Below are 14,276 nucleotides of genomic sequence, written 5' to 3'. Positions count from 1 at the left end.
TTTCCTATTATTTTTAACAGACCATCCCTCGGAGTCTTTATATGTAGCTGTTGCACATCAATTTCATACAGAATTGGCCATGTTTTTCAAATTAAGAAGAAAGACACAAGGGGATGTTATTCTCATGAGTCCCATAGCATGTTTTCTTGAGATACTGAGTTATTGATATTACTGTGTATAATGGTTTGCGTTAATATACTGCCTTTCATCTGATGATTTTCATCTGTGTCTCTCGTCAGTAACTCTGTGCTTTATTCATGTCCTGTCTACAGTATTTGCATATGCGAAAATCTGCCTCCCAGACCAGGAACTTTGCCAAAGCTGTGGTCAACATGGCAGATGCGGTGAGGGACATGGTGTTGTTGTGCTACTTTTAGCTGAAAATGAAATGTTTTTCATAGCTTCATTTACATATACTTTACAGCTTGGATTTAACTTTTTTCCACAGCAACTTGCACAGATAACATTTGTACTTACAATTCCTTTGTATACCTGGATATTTCACTCAAGCAATTTAGGCTAAGTACCTTGCAGCGCCCTAACTGGGAAACAAACGCACAACTTCTGAGTTCAAAGCCCAGTTCTCTAGCTATAGCACTGCGATGATGTCTGTGTTGAAAGTGTCTACTTCTGAACTGACAGAACTGCTCACCACAATGAAAATGTCAATCCTCATTCCACAATAGAATTGATAGCCTAGGACTGAGGGTTGATTTTCTTACAGAAAGTAGTCGATGTCCCAATTCTGTGCACCAGTGCTATGATTTTGTACACGTGTTACCAGCAGTACCAAAAATGGTTGCAGGGCTCACGGGCTTGCTGACATTTTTGTCATTGTTTTTATTGTGGTTCTTTGATTCTAGATCTACAAGGAACAGCTGAACACCAGGATCGTTCTGGTTGCCATGGAAACGTGGTCATCACAGAACATGGTCTCCGTTGGCGATGACCCCCTGCTGACCCTGCGTGACTTCATGAAATACAGGAAAGAGAACATAAAGGAGCACAGTGATGCGGCACACCTCCTCTCGTAGGTATTCCTGTCCCTGGGGAGCGGGAAGGAGAGAGAGAGAGAGAAAGAGAGAGAGAGAGAGCAGTGTGCAGAGGGGAGAGAGAGAGAGAGAGCTGGAGGCTTTGAGAGTGCGGTGTGTGGGTGTGAGTGTTTACACGACTCTCCGTGCACGACGGCTCTCAATAACCTGGCGCTGATGCCGCTGTGGTTCCCTCTCCTCTCCTCCAGGGGGCGCACCTTCCAGAGCAGCCGCAGCGGGACGGCGTACATAGGAGGCATCTGCTCTCTCACGCGGGGTGGCGGCGTCAATGAGGTGGGGAACCTCCCCTTCGTGTCAAGTCCTGGCGGCACTCCCATTGATCACTTGGCTCGTTTTCACGCAGCCGTAACTCAGTCCTCTGTGCTGGCCCCTGCTGACATGTAAACCTGCCCACGTGTAAAGCTGAGCCAACACAATTACATTACTATACTCTCAACACATCACACTAAGCTGTACATTGATCTCTTTCCAATCCGTGTCAGTACGAATGGTACCCAAAAGGCTTGAAGCAGAGGGCTTCTAATGAGGTTAAGCTTAGGTCAATTTGTATTTTATGTCACTGGGCCTTTGTCATGAGGTCACTTTGTGTGTGTGTGTGTGTGTGTGTTGCAGTATGGGAACGTGGGTCCGATGGCCATCACTCTGTGCCAGAGCCTGGGTCAGAACATCGGCATGATGTGGAACAAGGAACGCGCTGCAGCAGGTGTGAAACAACCACCCCCCTCTCCACCCCCCCTTCTCCACCCCTCCCCCTCCCCTCCCCCCTCCTGTTTCAGTTTGCTGTGACAGGAAGCTGGGATGAACGGGGGGAGGGGTTTACACTTGGGCACTCTTCCGTGCTAAGTAGCTGTAATTAGAGTTCTCCATTAGATGATTAGTCATCTGAGCTGGCTGCGCTCTAAAGGAACGCCCGTAGCCTCTTTGTGTGTTAACAGCAGTTGCCCTCCTCACGCTGATGGGTGTTGCGTAAATGTTTTACATACCTTTCAAGCGCTTTGCAGGCGAAACGGAGCAGTTTGTATGTCGCCGAGTTAACCACTCATATTGATGCGTGTATTGATTAATTACTGCCAAACTCTTTTCGCTGTATCAGCCTAAATACTTGAACCCACACCATTGAGTGGCAAGGCATTCCGTGATTATATAATGTTAAAGGCACTGCATTGCGTTGTCTCTTTCCGCAATCTATAGATGGCAAAGAAATCACTAGACACAATTGTGAGGCATTTGTTTAGTGTGATTATGGGTGATTAAGTAATTCAGGAAAATTAGTCCAGGAATTGATGCAAAGATGCTTATAGAGCTGCTTTTTTATTCTGTTTGTAAGTCTGTATTTCGTTGAAATGTGGATCTCTCAGTACATGTATTCGGTTGTCTTGGATATAGCACCTTTACACTAGCAAAATCCCCATCATGTATAAAACATGAAGTTATACATATTCTCTGTTCTGCACTGCCTCATTTCCCTAGACTGTAGTGCATGGAATTTGCATTATTGTGGGAAGGGGAGAGAAGAAACTGCATTATGGGAGGTCATTTTGATGGTAGTGCCTGTAAAAAAAGAAAAGGTAAAGGGCAACGTTAAAAATATGTATAATTGTACTTTATACACTGACAGGTTAACACAAAAGAGGTTAAAATCATACTTTTAACCTGATGATTCCTCTCGCCTGCTTTCCTGAATTTTACTTGATTATACAGGATTTAAAAAGTCATATCAATTTATATTTAATCTCATTTTTCTTTTAGTTGGGTATTCTTTACATCAATAAAATATCTAGCGCTTGTTCATATTCTTTTAAACCAAAGTATACTGAGGATTGGAAGATCAGTTCATGTATAGCTCATGTAGTGTAACTGTTCTTTTAGGAATACTGTATAATTATTTGAGGCCACTCTCACAGAACCATGTCATGTGACCTGTCTTTCTTTGCCCCATAGGGGACTGTAAGTGTCCAGACCCTTGGTTGGGCTGTATCATGGAGGACACAGGGTATGTACTACAGAAATCTTTCCAATTTCTGTTCCAGTGCTCCAAGAAACCACTTTATTCTTTACGTTGTGAGAAATATACACCAATAAATATTCCCTCTTCAGAAATATTTACGAATAAAAATTATCTCCTGAGACATCTTCACCAATATCTCTTTCAGAAATCTATACCATAAAAATGTATAATAAGGCACACTCAACTTGGTGATCAAATATTTTGATGAGGGAAGGAGGGTTAAAATGGGGATGAAAGGGAACTGTGGCTATTATCCCTCATAAGTTGCCATCCTAAAATCAGCTGTTCAGAAAATGTGGTCTAAATCGAATTAATCTCCCTGTCTGCCAGATTCTATCTCCCCCGGAAGTTTGCTCGCTGCAGTGTGGATGAGTACATCCGCTTCCTGCAGGCAGGAGGCGGTAGCTGCCTCTTCAACAAGCCCAACAAGGTAAACAGTGTGGGGTCGCTGCCTCTTAAGCCCAACAAGGTAAACAGTGTGGGGTCGCTGCCTCTTAAGCCCAACAAGGTAAACAGTGTGGGGTTGCTGCCTCTTCAACAAGCCCAACAAGGTAAACAGTGTGGGGTCACTGCCTCTTCAACAAGCCCAACAGGTTAAACAGTGTGGGGTCACTGCCTCTTCAACAAGCCCAACAGGGTAAACAGTGTGGGGTCACTGCCTCTTCAACCCATAAAGGTAAACACTATGGGGTCACTGCCTCTTCAACCCATAAAGGTAAACAGTATGGGGTCACTGCCTCTTCAACCCATAAAGGTAAACAGTATGGGGTCACTGCCTCTTCAACCCATAAAGGTAAACAGTATGGGGCAGCTGCTTCTTAAACCAGACAAGGTAAACAGTGTGGGGCAACTCCCTTCTACACCCAACAAGCTTTCTGCTCAGGAAGGAAGTGAGTTTTGCAGAGTCAAAGGGCTCTGGTGCAATGTCGAACCGAGGTACTTCACGACAGAGGTTTCTTCATATGAGACACAGATTATTGTGTAACTACTACTGTATGCAGAGTGGGCATGAAAACAGTCTGTTTTTGGAAAATAGATTTCTTATTTTCCTCCCATTTCTTTCTCTCTGTCTCCTCCTGTTTCTCTCTGTCTCTGTACCTCCCACCTTCCTCTTCCTCAGCTGTTGGACCCCCCTGAGTGTGGGAATGGGTTTGTGGAGACTGGCGAGGAATGTGACTGCGGATCACAAGTGGTGAGTCACCCTAGTGGTACAACACTGCCTCCTGGAGGAGCGTGATGACACTTCAGCTAAATTAAAATGTCGGGCAGAAGGATGATATGCCTAGGGCAGGTGTCCTCACTCCTGGTCCTGGAGAGCCATAGGGTGTGCTGCCTTTTGTTGTTACTCAGCACTTCAATTAAACCAGTTAGTTACACGTTTAACTCACCTCACCTGGTTTCTTGACTCTGAACTGGTTGCTAATATTAAGGCGAAAACAGAAACCAGCTCACCCCGCAGCTCTCCAGGACCAGGAGCGAGGACCACTGGCTTAGGGCTTGAACCATAGAGTTTCTAATTGCGGAGTTTGACATTCGCGGAACAGGCTGTAATTTGCTCAAAGACGCGAAAAAAAAAATTTCAGCGTTCTGTCACAGCTTTGGAGGCCAGGTGCAGTCGTTTACGGACAGGATGCGGCTCTGTGTCCCTGCAGGAGTGTTTGAGGAGCGGGGGCGCGTGCTGTAAGAAGTGCACTCTGACTCACGATGCCATGTGCAGCAACGGACTGTGCTGTCGCGGCTGCATGGTGAGGGCTCCAGTTCTCGCCGCCGTTTCCTCCGACAGGGTCGCGAAAACGCTCTCGTCGGGCTTCGGGGCTGTGCTGTGAATGTATTTCGGGTTGAGGAAGTTGTCCTGGAAATAAGCAAAAAGTTTTAGGATTTTGGATTAAAACAAATGAAAGTTACTTCAAAGCTTTGCGAGAAGTATTCGATGACCGAAGAAGAGCAAGGAGTGCTGACTCCCCTGACCTCAGCCTCATTGAACATTTATGGGGGCACTTAAAGACTGACAAAAGCCAAGCGTTCAGTAACAGCACAAGATGCTCTTTGGAACAAATGGGATAACATGAATCATCAGGTTTTGCGCAGATTTGTGGAGTCCATGCCAGCTTGAGTGCATGTTGCCTTTAAAGCAAAAGGTGGACATACCAAATACTAAGATATTCTGAAATAATTTTTTTTTAAATCAAATATAAATCTTTTCACTCAAATTGTTATGCTAATAATATTTTGTTTTATATACTGATAAAGTTTGTATGAAATTAGGAAATAATTTAAGTAAATGTAGTGTTCTCTTTTGGACCCCACTGTATATCTAATTGGGGAAATGGCAAAGCTCATATGAAACAGTTCATATGGCAGAGGTTTAGATTTGCCTTTGAACATATGGTTACAAAGAAATGCTGTGTAACCAAAGATAATACACATGTCCAGTACACTGGTTCACCACAGAAAAAGAATGTGGAGAAAAAAGATATCTGCACTGATTTATTGCTCCCTAAATTGATGTTCTATTCTTTACCATAACACCATCAATGCACTTTGACCCTTTAAAGTTTTGATGTGTATTGACTTGGTATATTATGTTTGAAAGTATGAACTGAGGGGAGTGGTGTGCCGGGAACCTGTGAATGACTGTGACATCGCAGAAACCTGCACTGGAGACTCCAGCCAGGTATGGGCCTGTCCAGAGGAATTTGGGGGGAATAACATATACTGTATGCGCTGTTTATAATACAATGAGTAAATTGTACACTCTTGCATGTGACTAAAATGTTTTCTTGTCACTATTGCAGTGCCCTCACAATGTCCATAAATTAGATGGGTACACGTGTGACAACAATCAGGTAATCCAGTCTACTTCTGTGTGTTTATGTGTTGTCACATATCTTATGCGCATCTATAGAGCATTGAGATTCTCTGTGTACACTGAACCGTTGGGTTTCTCTTTGCTCTCTTTCACTCTTTGATTGCTATGGGGAGGGACTCTATGTTTATGTTCAAATGAATAATGCAGCAAACTGACCATAGTGTATTTCCCTTTGCACTGAGTGCTGTCTGCTGTGTACACACAGACACATACGTGTGAGCAGCAGTGTGTGTGTTTTGTGTGTGTGTGTGTGCGCGTTTGTGTGTGTATATGAGAGCGAGAGAGAGAGAGAGAGGAGAGAAAAAGGTGCTAAATGTTTCCCATTCCAAGTGTGTTTGCTTAATCTCTGACTTTCTCTCTCAGGGTCGGTGCTACGGGGGTCGCTGTAAAACTAGAGACAGGCAGTGCATGAGGCTCTGGGGCCACAGTAAGTACTGAGGCTCACTGTAAAACTAGAGACAGGCAATGCATGAGGCTCTGGGGCCACAGTAAGTACTGAGGCTCACTGTAAAACTAGAGACAGGCAATGCATGAGGCTCTGGGGCCACAGTAAGTACTGAGGCTCACTGTAAACCTAGAGACAGGCAGTACTTGAGGCTCTGGGGCCACAGTAAGTGGCAAAACTCTCAACTCTCTATGAACATCAATCAAACAATATACATAGAAGATGAGTAAGGAATGCAAAACTGCCTCTTTGCTATAATGAATTATTATTCCTCAACATTACCACTGCTGCCCCCTGTGGCCAGTTCAGGAACTGTTACGTGAGGCTCACGTCAGCCCTGATCCTCTTTGTCCTGCAGATTCAGCGGACCGTTTCTGTTATGAAAAGCTGAACACCGAGGGCACAGAGAAGGGAAACTGTGGCCGGGATGCCAGCGGGCAGGGCTGGGTGCAGTGCAGCAAACAGTACGTGAGCCCCTCCTCTCTCCTCTTAGTCTTTCAGAGTGCCCGCTATGGGGCCAAATTCATCTCATGGGATTTCTCTCTTTCCTTATGCCTCTCCCTCAGGGATGTATTGTGTGGGTTCCTGCTTTGTGCTAACATGACAGTGAAACCAAAGTTTGGCGACCTGCAGGGTGAGGTGACCAGCCTTACGATTTACCACCAGAACAAGTACCTGGACTGCCGGTGAGCTTTGTTATTTGAGCTGCCATTCAAAATTAGGAGGATGAAAGAGAGGGAGGGACAGGAAGGCAATTCAATTTCAGACTTTTAACAGTCAAGAGAGGAATTGCAGCAACAAACACACTCAAACCACAACACTGTTTTCCTTCCCACTTCTCTGTGAACATGCTGGCTGTGGCAATTAGAACCAATTTTCAACCTATGAGCTTTAATTATTGTACTGCTATACAATGTTTTGGTGTCGGTCCATCAACTGTATATTTTGAAACTCGAATTTAAGGACTATAAACACAGGCAGAGGGTGAGTCAACATGTCAGTGAGGCTTTTTCAACGATAGGGATTTACAATGGTCTTGTAACAATGTTTCAACACAAAACTCTTCCCTATTGTACCTTTAAGACCGCATTCTTTTTTTCTGACTGTCACTTCCCACCGTAACACCTCCCTGAACTCGTCTGTTCTTGGCGTCCAGAGGTGGCCACGCCCTGTTGGAGGATGCCTCAGACCTGGGCTACGTGGAAGACGGCACGCCCTGCGGGCCTAACATGATGTGCCTGGGCCAGCGCTGCCTGCCTCTGGCCACCTTCAACCTCAGCTCCTGCCCGGGCACCCCGTTTTCCCACACCTGCTCCCTCCATGGGGTGAGGGCCTCACTCCACACCGGGGCTTGACTTAGGTCACTGTGCGGCCCTGCTTCGCCCTGTTTTGTTTGAGTTGTTTTCAGCTGGCTTCATAGATGATCAATTAATATTTGTGTCAATAGTGGTTTACGCATATGTCTTTCAATAATTCACAATGAAGGACGGGTTGTAATGGGAATAGATGTTGTGATGGTGAAGCCAAAGACAATGCAAATACATTTACAATACAAAGCTGTTATTAATGCTGTGAATGCGGGAATTAAGATATCACCTATATTTCAAATACATACTTGGAGTATGGTGCTGTGTAAAAGGGCAATATTAAGCCTCCTCCACACATTCTCTCTTTCTTTCTTTCTGCCTCTCTCTCTGTCTCTCTCTCACTCTCTCACTCTCTCTCTCTCTCTCTGTTAGACGTGCAGTAATGAAGTGAAGTGTATCTGTGACCGGGACTACACAGGGAAAGACTGCAGTATCAGGGACCCCATTCCTGACCCCAAACCCCCAGAAGACCCTATATCTAAGGGTTTGTACCCTTCTGCACTGAAATGCTGAATACACATCTCTTTCTCTCTTTCTATTTCTCTCTCTCAGTTCAACAATGACATATTTCAAAATATTGGTGTGTGTGTGTATCTGTGAACAATATCTTTTGCTAGTTTTTCCACTATCCCCCTGGTTATGGTAGATTAAAACATATTGCGCTTCTAATTTTGGGCAGCTCTGGGCATTCTCTTCCAGAAGGATTTGTAGTATTTCCCAATTAGGACATCTGCAAATATGGAATTTGCTTTTGGGCATTTGGGCAACAGCCATATTTTGGTTGATTGTAATTGCTCAAGTTCTTGTGGTTTTGTTCTGATACTGGATGGAGTTGGTAAGTTTTAGTGAGCCTTAGGATCAGCTGGTAGAGGGAATTTCTTCCTGGGTTCACCTCTTGCCATTTCAGGACCTTGTAATGATAGTTTGGAGTCTGGTTTTTAGTTGAATCCTGAATTTTACTGACAAACTGGCTTTGTTTTCCATTGTTTCCATTTCCATAGTTTTTTTTTATTCTTTCACTGTGCTATTGTCAAAAGCTCTTTGAATCCTGCAATTCTACCAATGGCTATGCATGTTGTGATTAATAAACAACACAAATGTCAGGCACCAAAAGACTCAGGCTCAAAGAAATAGTCATTATTAGTAAGTATTAGTCATTATTAGTAATTGTGTTGTTGTGGTTCAAGTCTGGGTCATCACCCATCTTTAAAAAAAAAAGACCTTGGAATGTCTGTGTTTATAGAATGCAGTGTATTTGCAGCCTGCATGTTTTTCTTTCTGCATAAAAAATTCTAAACTAGAATTAATTACAAGTAACTAACTTTTCTGATTTAAAACTGCTACATTCCTGTAATTTTAATGTACTTATCTGAACAGCTGGGCGGTGGCAGGGCTGATCTCTGGTTGGCTGCAGCAGTGTAGGTGGAGTGTTCCAGTAGCAGGGCTGATCTCTGGTTGGCTGCAAATGTATCAACAGTCGGGCTGGGCTACAGATGTGCTGTTAGTTGGTGTGGCTGTTGTGTTTGGCCTGGCTGCTGGTCTTCTCGGTGGACTGTCTTGGCGCTGGGATGGTTGGCGTGGAGATGGCACTGTGGAGGCTAAACCAGACATCTCCTGGGCTGGCTGGGTGGCATGGTGCAGTCTGCAGCTCTCTGACTGCTCTTAAGAGGGCTGGATCATGGCTGAGGGTGACACCTTTCTGGGTTTCAGAAACAATCCCTACTGTCTCTTTAAGAAGCCGGACATCATAGAGACTTGTGAGTTTCAGAGTGTGGTGTGCCAGGTGGACGTCCATGTGTGTATCTGTGTTTACCTTCTATATTGTTAGAAGGTGAAAGTCTTTCTGAGGGAAGAGGGTGAGATAATGATGTTGGCCTTTGGAACAGCCTGTGTTGCTTTTGTCTTTCCCCCTCTTCATTGATGTGTCTACGCCCTCCTGCTGAGCCCTCAGGTCACTTGCGCCTGTGTGGATAATGATCCTTTCGGGCAAGCCAAGCTTACTTGTCATCAGGTGCCAAAGAGCATAGTCATTTGTTGGGCAGCAGAATTTGTTTGCTTTTTTCCAGAGAAAGGCTGCTCTTTCCTTAAGAATTTGCCATTAGAATGGATGAAGATGATGACGTCTCTCGGGCGTGTCAGTCTCTGTAGCTGCACTCGTTGCTCATTGTTGCCACTAGCACATTTTTTTGAAGGTTCTCCCAACTGTCAAACTACAGATGCAACTGTTGTTTGTTGTTTGTTAGCCTTCAGCTAAAAAAATCCAAATTGATACAGTATGTTGTACCTGTTTCTCATCAATAATCCAGATTTGTTCTATGACTATCAAAGAGGAAGAGATTCTTACAGCAAAATTCAAATTATTCTCTGCTGCTGTATTTTAAGCCAAAAATTTCAGTGATTTTGATATTATTTTGTCTTATTTTTAGAAATGTATTATTAATAATTTTTCTTTTTTCATTGGAAACATAAATGATATTTACAGTTAAGCTGTGTTCGTGTAACCTAAGACATTAAGAATGTGTGAATGTTTTAATAGCGATGCTGAGGGAGTAGATATAGATATACCAGTGTGCGTCTGTGCGTGTGCGTGCAGAGGTTATCTGCACATGTGTCAGATGTGCCTGGTCTCTGCAATGAAGGTAACCCAGGGGTCACTAGCCAGTGCCTACCATGTTTGCTTGATTTGGTAAATTGCAAGGTCCTGTCCACATCATTTCTGTGTGAAGAAGGAATCATGTTACTACCTCAAACATATCGTGCTTATTTTCTTGCAGTCTTCCAATGAAACAAGGCATTTTGGCAAATTTACTTGCACAGAGCAAGTTCCCACCCCAAGCAAGAGGGTGTCCGGCAGAGAGAAAGAGAAAGAGGGGGAGAGACAGGCGGAAGTAATGAAAACACACTCCTTTCTTCGTCTTACTGTCGTGTTCTTACCCACTCTTCCCTCCCCTGACCCTATTATCTCTATTTCTTTCTAGCCAGTCAGTGTTGACAAGATGTACAGTGTTTCTGATGTTTTCTGACGTGTGTCTGGTGGTGGTGTTTCCGTCTCCCCTCCCACCCCTGCCCCCCTCCCCCCCTCCTACTTCCTCTTCCTTTGCGCAGGTCCCAGTGGCACCAATATCATTATAGGGTCCATCGCAGGTGCCATTCTCCTGGCAGCTATAGTCCTAGGGGGAACAGGATGGGGATTTAAGTAAGAGCTCTGGCATGTCTCTGTGTACCTGTCTGCTTCTACCTAATACCGAACTAATGGCCAGCAACAACCCACGATTGCCACTCACTGCTGAACACGGGATACATGGGTTTATAGCATCATTTCATTTAGTCTCATAGTGCCCAGTGCCAAAGATTTGAGCTCTGCGGAAAGCAAGTTTGTCTTATGTCCGTCGTTGTCAGCTGCCATTAGCTGTTTCTTAATCGGAGACAGCCAGTGGTCCTTGGCTTTGTGGTCCAAATGGAATCGTACTGCAGTACTATCTGGGTGTAGGTAATACCACCCTGTCCATCTGGTTGTCATTTTTAATGTTTAGTTTATCTTAGTATGAATTAATAATTTCCTGATGGTGAATCTGTAAATGCAGTGAGATCTGTAGACCCCCGAGGACTGGATATTCTAGAGCTTGGGTCGGAAACTGACATGTGCAGGACAAATTTGGCCCTCCAGCAATATTTTTGGGCCCACTAAATCCCACTGAGGTAGTGTGGACAAAACTACATTACCCTCTAGGTTAAATGGCAGAAGCAAGATCAGATTTTCAAAATTAATTTAAATTTCAAAAGAAAGTTTGGATATGGAATACGGTCTGTTCTCTCTGACCACTTGGTGTGAAAGTGAGGGCTGGAAAAACCATTGCAGCGAGTGCTTTCAGCTTCTAGCTTCTTTTGACTAAGCTGTATTCTCCTGTCCTTAGATCAATCCAAGTGGGGTCATTTTTGTTCTTGAAAGAGGGTTTGAATGAAAAATATGGCATCTGGCATGTGAAATATGTGACCTAATTTAAGTTGTTTCATGATACAGCTCAATTTAACCTACAGCACAGCTACCAATAACAGACAAGTAGTTATCTACTTTAAATGTTGAGTAAGTGACAGGTTAGTTAACTATATTTTCAGCGTAGCTTCCCCAACACTGGCTACCCTACAGTAGCCCAACAGCATAACTGTGATGTACTGACAGCCTGTGAAGCATATTCCACAGAATCCCCACCAATCAAGGAACAGATACAGTAATTCAACAAAAGATTTTATCAGATTTTTTTTATTTTACAGCTCTGAGAGCAACATCTTATATGTAATTTATAGTGTAGGACTAACGATAGGCTTATCAATTGAGCGGCTATTACCTTTAAAAGAATTTTGCCAGAGGCTAAACTTAGTTTCCGACCCCTGTTCTAGAGGTTCAGCGGAGGAGAAAAGTGTGAGTGAATCAGCAGTCAACCCTTTGGGCCATTTTCACCACAGTAGCACAACCCCCCCACTACATTCTCTGACTGCACTGTTTTAATCCACACATTTTACTGTCATGGTGGGACCCTGAGCCTGGAGTACCGCTCACCTCCCCCATTCCCCCTTGAATCCAGACTGAGCCCCTAGGGATAGCCTGCCAGGCCCCCCATAGCTCCCCCTCTGTAGTGCCCCATCCTGCTCTGCATGCCTGCCTTGGATGTTCTAATTGTTGCTTATCATTATTTTTATGGTGGGGGAAATAATGGGGCCTTTATGTGCCTAACTGCATGAGCTGTGTGTGGGGGCCGGAGCCAAAGGCAGAGTAATGGACAGCAGCTGAATGCCCACGGGAGCCCTGCGTTCCTCCCAGGAGGGTCGAGAGGAGAGGAGGCAATGAGAGAGAGCCGTACAGATTATGTAAAGGCTTCCTTCATTTTAGTACATTCAGGCTACCTTAGCATGCGGTGATAAAAGGCCTTGCTCGCAGCAGTCACGCTGGTCTCGGTCATGGGACAAGGGCCCTAACAGGTCCCTCTGCCTCCGAGCTCAGGCCCCAGAACCCTTACCCAAATTAATAATAGCCTGCATGGGAATGAGTCTTTGCTTGCCTGTCGATTAATTGTCACAAGCATACAAATGTCTTCTGATATGTATCGCTTGAGTAATCAGGTATAAAAGTTAAAAAAATTAAATAAAATTTATTCACAAGAATCCAACCTTTCTAGAATATCATGCAGTAGCAGTTTTCTATTCGTTAAGATAGGTATGTGTGCATCAATGCTAAAAGTCAGCTACGTAAAAAGGGTATTGCGAGCACTTTAAACAGACTTCTGTACACACTCATAGTTCTAGATCTAAGAGTAGCCATCAGTTTACTGGGTTGGAATTTTTCTGAGCAGAATCTCCGGTTATCAAGATAACCAGATATGGAATAATTTCTTGTATGGATAATTTCATATGGAAGAGCAGAAATATATGCAGCAGGGTAGACTTTTCCATGTTGCGTGAGCTGAGAATTAGAAGGTTCTAGCTGACATTTAAAAAAAAAATGAGTTAGTGTCATAAATATGTTGTTTGTAGGTCACTAAATACATATGTGAACTTTTTTACAAAAATACTGTTTAAAAGTATGAAAAAATGCAAGATCTAAAAGTCGTATCTGCTTGGAGCAGATCTCAAAACTCTCAGAATGCAGATACTACACATAAACATTAGCTCATTAGCTAACTCTGGCACATTTATATTGATGTGGAAACTGAAAATGTTGATTAATAAGTACAAATAAAGAACTAATTCTCAGCTCACGATTGGTAGATTTTCAGGTGAGTAGGAGGGTGAAGTCATCAGAGTGATGAGTGAAGTGTTATTTCTCCTGCTGCGATTTCAGCAGCTATGATGCATATGAGATAGCGGAAGTCCTACAAGTATGTACGCGCAGATAGTTTAACTTCTCAGTCTGCTGGTGCTAACACTTCGTCTCTGTCTCTCCACGCCCTCTCCTTGCTGCTTTGTCGTGGATAAAGAAACATCCGAAGAGGAAGGTACGACCCCGCTCAACTGGCAATGATGTGAAGTTCACTTGTACCCTTGCCTGATAGCCTTTCCCCATCATTTATCTTTTTTTATATATATATATATATATATATATATATATGCATATATATATATATATATATATATATCATTTATATATTCAAATATAACAGTATAATATAACACTTTATATTACAATATAATTTTAATATATAAGTTCCACCTGATTGCCTTAAAAGGTAGTTTTCTGATATGAATTGTATTTTCCTTTCATCAGTGTGTATGTCTCGATAATTAACTCAGAGAACTTCCCGTGTTAAAGCACAGTTCGATGACGGATATGTTAATCTATCATTACAGCACAAAAAAAGATCTAAGGTTATGGACTAATTTGTTTGAATATGTGCTTAGACATTTGGAAAGATGGAAAATATTTAAGTGCATTAAAATGGCCTTATTACACATTTTTCATGTCAAAACAAAAGTGCTTGTGAAAATGAGTAAACGGAGGTTTTCTGTCATCATAATATTCTACTTTTTTAATAAAATCAAC

The 14,276-nt window shown here is 43.3% G+C and overlaps 1 protein-coding gene across 3 annotated transcripts in view; it reads left to right on the top strand.

The window, feature by feature from the left end:
- Positions 1 to 14,276, top strand: part of adam11 (ADAM metallopeptidase domain 11) — a 39,679-nt gene that overhangs the window by 21,132 nt on the left and 4,271 nt on the right. The window contains exons 10-26 of one of the 3 annotated variants that reach the window (XM_061231816.1): positions 273 to 344; positions 864 to 1,030; positions 1,241 to 1,325; positions 1,665 to 1,755; positions 2,994 to 3,045; positions 3,391 to 3,490; positions 4,181 to 4,252; positions 4,713 to 4,805; positions 5,654 to 5,734; positions 5,856 to 5,906; positions 6,293 to 6,356; positions 6,733 to 6,838; positions 6,941 to 7,060; positions 7,531 to 7,699; positions 8,114 to 8,225; positions 10,847 to 10,937; positions 13,714 to 13,731. In XM_061231816.1, the coding sequence (XP_061087800.1) occupies positions 273 to 344; positions 864 to 1,030; positions 1,241 to 1,325; positions 1,665 to 1,755; positions 2,994 to 3,045; positions 3,391 to 3,490; positions 4,181 to 4,252; positions 4,713 to 4,805; positions 5,654 to 5,734; positions 5,856 to 5,906; positions 6,293 to 6,356; positions 6,733 to 6,838; positions 6,941 to 7,060; positions 7,531 to 7,699; positions 8,114 to 8,225; positions 10,847 to 10,937; positions 13,714 to 13,731 (1,544 nt within the window). Of the gene's footprint in view, positions 1 to 272; positions 345 to 863; positions 1,031 to 1,240; positions 1,326 to 1,664; positions 1,756 to 2,993; positions 3,046 to 3,390; positions 3,491 to 4,180; positions 4,253 to 4,712; positions 4,806 to 5,653; positions 5,735 to 5,855; positions 5,907 to 6,292; positions 6,357 to 6,732; positions 6,839 to 6,940; positions 7,061 to 7,530; positions 7,700 to 8,113; positions 8,226 to 10,846; positions 10,938 to 13,713; positions 14,228 to 14,276 lie in introns of those variants that run through there. The other 2 variants (XM_061231815.1, XM_061231817.1) reach the window with 2 other exon arrangements.

The sequence above is a fragment of the Conger conger genome, chromosome 2 (assembly GCF_963514075.1).
Source record: "Conger conger chromosome 2, fConCon1.1, whole genome shotgun sequence".
In the NCBI taxonomy this organism is placed as follows: domain Eukaryota; kingdom Metazoa; phylum Chordata; class Actinopteri; order Anguilliformes; family Congridae; genus Conger; species Conger conger.
This window is presented reverse-complemented; position numbering and strand designations above follow the sequence as displayed.